This window comes from Centrocercus urophasianus, unplaced genomic scaffold, assembly GCF_019232065.1.
Source record: "Centrocercus urophasianus isolate 14NV4802_14NV808 unplaced genomic scaffold, USGS_Curo_1.0 seq_11, whole genome shotgun sequence".
In the NCBI taxonomy this organism is placed as follows: domain Eukaryota; kingdom Metazoa; phylum Chordata; class Aves; order Galliformes; family Phasianidae; genus Centrocercus; species Centrocercus urophasianus.
Genome location: NW_024884253.1, coordinates 37,605,701 through 37,609,807, shown reverse-complemented (window position 1 = coordinate 37,609,807; position 4,107 = coordinate 37,605,701). Strand labels below are relative to the sequence as shown.

Here is a 4,107-nt window from a genome sequence, read left to right as displayed (position 1 = left end):
ATGGATGAGGCATCCACAACCTCCTTGGGCAACCTTTCCAGTTAGCTTGGGCAGAGGTCAAGGACAGTCAGAAGAGACTGTCTCTGTTACAACTGGATGGTGGGACTTTCTGCCAGCAGCTGAGCTCTCAACAATGTCCCCTTGCTCCCAGCAGGACATCTCTGGTGGGACACACATGGGAGCAGAAGGGAAGACACCAGTTGGTTGGATGCTTTGAGGAAGCAAGCTTGAGAATAACCAGGTTCCTTGCCTTTCTCTCCCAGCACTTCTCGCTACCAGCAGGTCTAGGCCCTCTGCTGTGACCATGGAAAATACCTCTATTCCTGAGCTCAATTCTACGTGTGTGGCTGGGCACACAGACTGTGCAAGGAGAGGAGATGAGGAGCTGAATATTCCCACTTCCCCACCAAGCCCCAGCTCCTACATCACGATGCCTGTCATCTATTCCATCATCTGCGCTGTGGGACTGACAGGTAACACCGCTGTCATCTATGTAATCCTCAAAGCCCCAAAGATGAAGACAGTCACCAACATCTTCATTCTCAATTTAGCCATTGCTGATGAGCTTTTTACCTTGGTGCTGCCCATCAACATTGCTGACTACCTGCTCCTACAATGGCCCTTTGGAGAGTTCATGTGTAAGCTCATTATCTCCATAGACCAGTACAACATTTTCTCCAGCATCTACTTCCTCACTGTTATGAGTGTTGACCGCTACCTTGTTGTAGTGGCCACCACCAAGTCCAGGAAGATGTCTTACCGCACCTACCGAGCTGCCAAGATTCTAAGCCTCTGCATCTGGTCCTTTGTCACAGTCATCATCCTGCCCTTCACTGTCTTTGCTAAGGTACACAAGGAGCAGGGGCGCTCCCAGTGTGTTTTCGTGTTCCCTCATCCTGAAATCATGTGGTGGAAAGGCAGTCGGATCTACACCCTTATCTTAGGCTTTGCTATCCCAGTGTCCACCATCTGCATCCTCTACACCATCATGTTGTGCAGATTGAGACATGTGCATCTTCATAGCAATGCAAAAGCTCTGGGTAAAGCAAAAAAAAAAGTGACGCTGATGGTGGTTGTCATCCTGGCTGTGTGTCTCTTCTGCTGGACACCCTATCACCTTAGCACAGTGGTGGCCCTCACCACAGATATCCCACAGACTCCTCAGATTGTTGGGATTTCCTATTTCATCACTAGCTTGAGTTATGCCAACAGCTGCTTCAACCCTTTCTTGTATGCCTTTCTGGATGATAGTTTCCGGAGGAGTTTTCGTAAACTGATGGACTGCAGGACCACCTCATAGTGCCAACACCATACTCTCTTCTTTCCACTGTCTGCTCTTTCTGAGGGTACTGAGCCCAAAGAGTGCTTTTGCTCCAGCCTTCCTGTGATAGTCCACAGTGCTTCAGATTGTCTCACTGCCCAAAATACAAACTGGGGACAGATGGGTCATTCTCAACTCAACTTTCTAGCCTATTTCCTCAGCATTGCTTTCCATCTCTTTCGCTAGTGTTTGTTTTTTCCCTTCTCTCTCATGTGCTTTCTGTCCTAATGTGATAGCTCACACAGCTGCAGCAGATCCCTTTTCTGTTTTAAAATTTATTGCCTTGTGAGTTTAAGCCACATGACTCTCACTGGAGATTTGTAAAGCCAAATAAAGGTGTGTTGTGAAGTGTCTTGCTTAATGATTCCTCAATCTCCTTCATATCCTCCTTTCTTCTTACAAAAACTATCACAAAGTTACCAGTACTGAAAAAGGCAGAGCTACAAAGAATAAACAATACACCAAGGCACTGGGTAGGGAATAAGCCAAGGGAAAAAAAATAAGACACTGAGGTTATTTCATACAGGAAAATGAGAGAAAATAACACAAACCCATGAGAACAGACAAGAATGACTTCAACCTTGCATTAGGGATGAGCCATCTATCACTGGCAAATAAAATAGCTAGATGTGGGTTTAGAACCCGCTGTGGAAAATAGAGTAGTTCACGGCTGTATTTTCAGCTTTTTGTTGTTGTTGTTGTTGTTGTTGTTGTTGCTCCAGAATTGATGTTTACTTTATTATTCATCATCTATTTATGAACATTCACCTTCCTTCACATAATTTTATTTCGGTCCTATAAAATGAAGGTTTTTTTAATACAAATTGGCCCTACTGCAACGTGGAGAAGATTCTGGCTTCTTCCCTACAAATGATAAACGAGTAGATCTTAGATTACTTCTAACATTAATGAGGAGGAGAGAAAGGATCAGTGGAAATTTCACCAGCATTCGCATGTCCACACATTGCACGAAGTGGCTTTTTTCTCTTTTATCCTGTGTTAGCCCTCCAAGGAAAACTGAATAAAAGTATGGAATACTGTGAAAATAGTTGCAGTCTCTTAGTATTTTCTCATCTTAATGGTCTTCCTTGTACTTTTACCTATGAGTAAAGAGGGGCAGAGAAACGTAGTTAAAGAATTGCATTTTCACTTACATGGGAAAGGAGAATGGGTTTCAGGAGGACCACAAAGACCTGTGCAGCTCATGCTCAGATTTTCAGATGCCTCCTGAGAGTCCTTAGCAGCATGTCCCTTCCCACTGCTGCAGCCTAATGGTCTGCTATAGACATGTGAAATGTTTATCACATCGTTCCTTTAAAGACCCCAAACAAGAATTTCACTTTCAGATTGCAGCAATTTTACAAACTCTGATATATTATAATATCATGTAACTGTGTTGATGATTAAATCATTTCCTCTTACTAACATTCTGTGAAGCAGCCAGTGCTCATTTCAAAACCCATTCCAGATGTAATGGAAATGGAAGGATTACTTTGGGGAACAACTGTGTCTAATTCAACTTCACTGAAGCCAGTGGGGAGCACGCGATTGATTTCTACCAGGTACAGAAGCTGTCCTTTGTCAGAGCATGTCCAGAAAGTGTTGAGAACGAATGTGCTGCAGGAACTGTTGTCCTGGCTTCATCTTGCTGCCTGCTAAGAAAGGTAAAAGAAAGGGGTGGTCTTTTCCCCTCAACTGACTGTTGTTTCAGCTATGCTTGTAATTCATAATGATGTCTCTCTTTGGTCAACCACTTGCTGTGCAGGATGGTCTTTGTATCTCAGCATTTTCCTCTGCATGATGTACTTTCTGGCATATTAAACTGCATGGAACAAAGAACAAAGTCTGTCTTCATTCAGGCTATCAGTCTGTGCTCACAGCACTCTACTGTCATGTCCACAACATTACTAGTGTGAATTTTGCATGCTGTTTTGATACTAAACAACATTCAATGAAAAGATATTTTTCAAGATTATTTTCATTGCTTACGGATCCTTCCCTGAAAATTAAAGAATGCAGGTGAAGTATGTTTGCAGGGTATTTGTTTTTGCTGTGTTTGTGTTCTTTTTAGCAAAACAAGCACCTTAGAAGGAGTGGTACAGATTTAGCACTGCTCCTGATATCCATCACCTGAAAATGTTGATAACGCTGCTACACATTTGCCTTATCACCAGCTGGGATTTCTATTTACGGTAGAAATGCTACAGATTATTAAGGTGTTTTTTAATATGTTTTTGCAAAACTTGATCTTCACACACATATTAAATGCATTTCTGAGATGGTCAGTTGATATCAGCAGTCAGCCTCTTTATCTTTCTGATACTCAGTTCCTCTTCTCCCACACATGAAAATATGGGAAGTGTCATAAATTGCCACATTTCTTATGTTTTCCATTGTCTGTCTTTTTTTTTTTTTTCATCAAAAACAGAAAAATGCAAACATAGCATCACCTGTGGTAAATACAATCCTTTCATAAATTGTTTCTCATCCTTAATAGCAGATTGACCAGCTGAGAAGAATTCAGTGTTTCCCCAAAAGCCTGGGGTTTTCCTGTGACACAGGGATGTCTGAGATTCAGCTTCAGGCACTGCAGTTTGGCAGCTGTGTATAGGAGTAAAGGTGAAGCTGGACAGCCTGGGAAATGCCAAAGGGTAAGTAAGGCCTCCTCTGATTTGCAGAGCTTCAATATTAAAGCAAGCAATCCGTGTATTTTCTTCTACTGTGTGCTCTGTTTCAATGGGAAACAGAACATTCTGGAGGAGTCCAAACATCGCCAAAACTAGCAT

The 4,107-nt window shown here is 42.5% G+C and overlaps 1 protein-coding gene across 1 annotated transcript; it reads left to right on the top strand.

Annotated features, from left to right (window-relative positions):
* The first annotated feature begins 304 nt into the window (after positions 1 to 304).
* Positions 305 to 1,300, top strand: NPBWR1 (neuropeptides B and W receptor 1). The gene has a single exon (XM_042808715.1). The coding sequence runs from the start codon at positions 305 to 307 to the stop codon at positions 1,298 to 1,300; it is 996 nt and encodes a 331-aa protein (XP_042664649.1).
* The last annotated feature ends 2,807 nt before the right edge of the window (positions 1,301 to 4,107 follow it).

Bases quoted from the DNA above. Each gene is read 5' to 3' on its own strand.
- NPBWR1 (XM_042808715.1), top strand. From the start codon at position 305: ATGGAAAATACCTCTATTCCTGAGCTCAATTCTACGTGTGTGGCTGGG.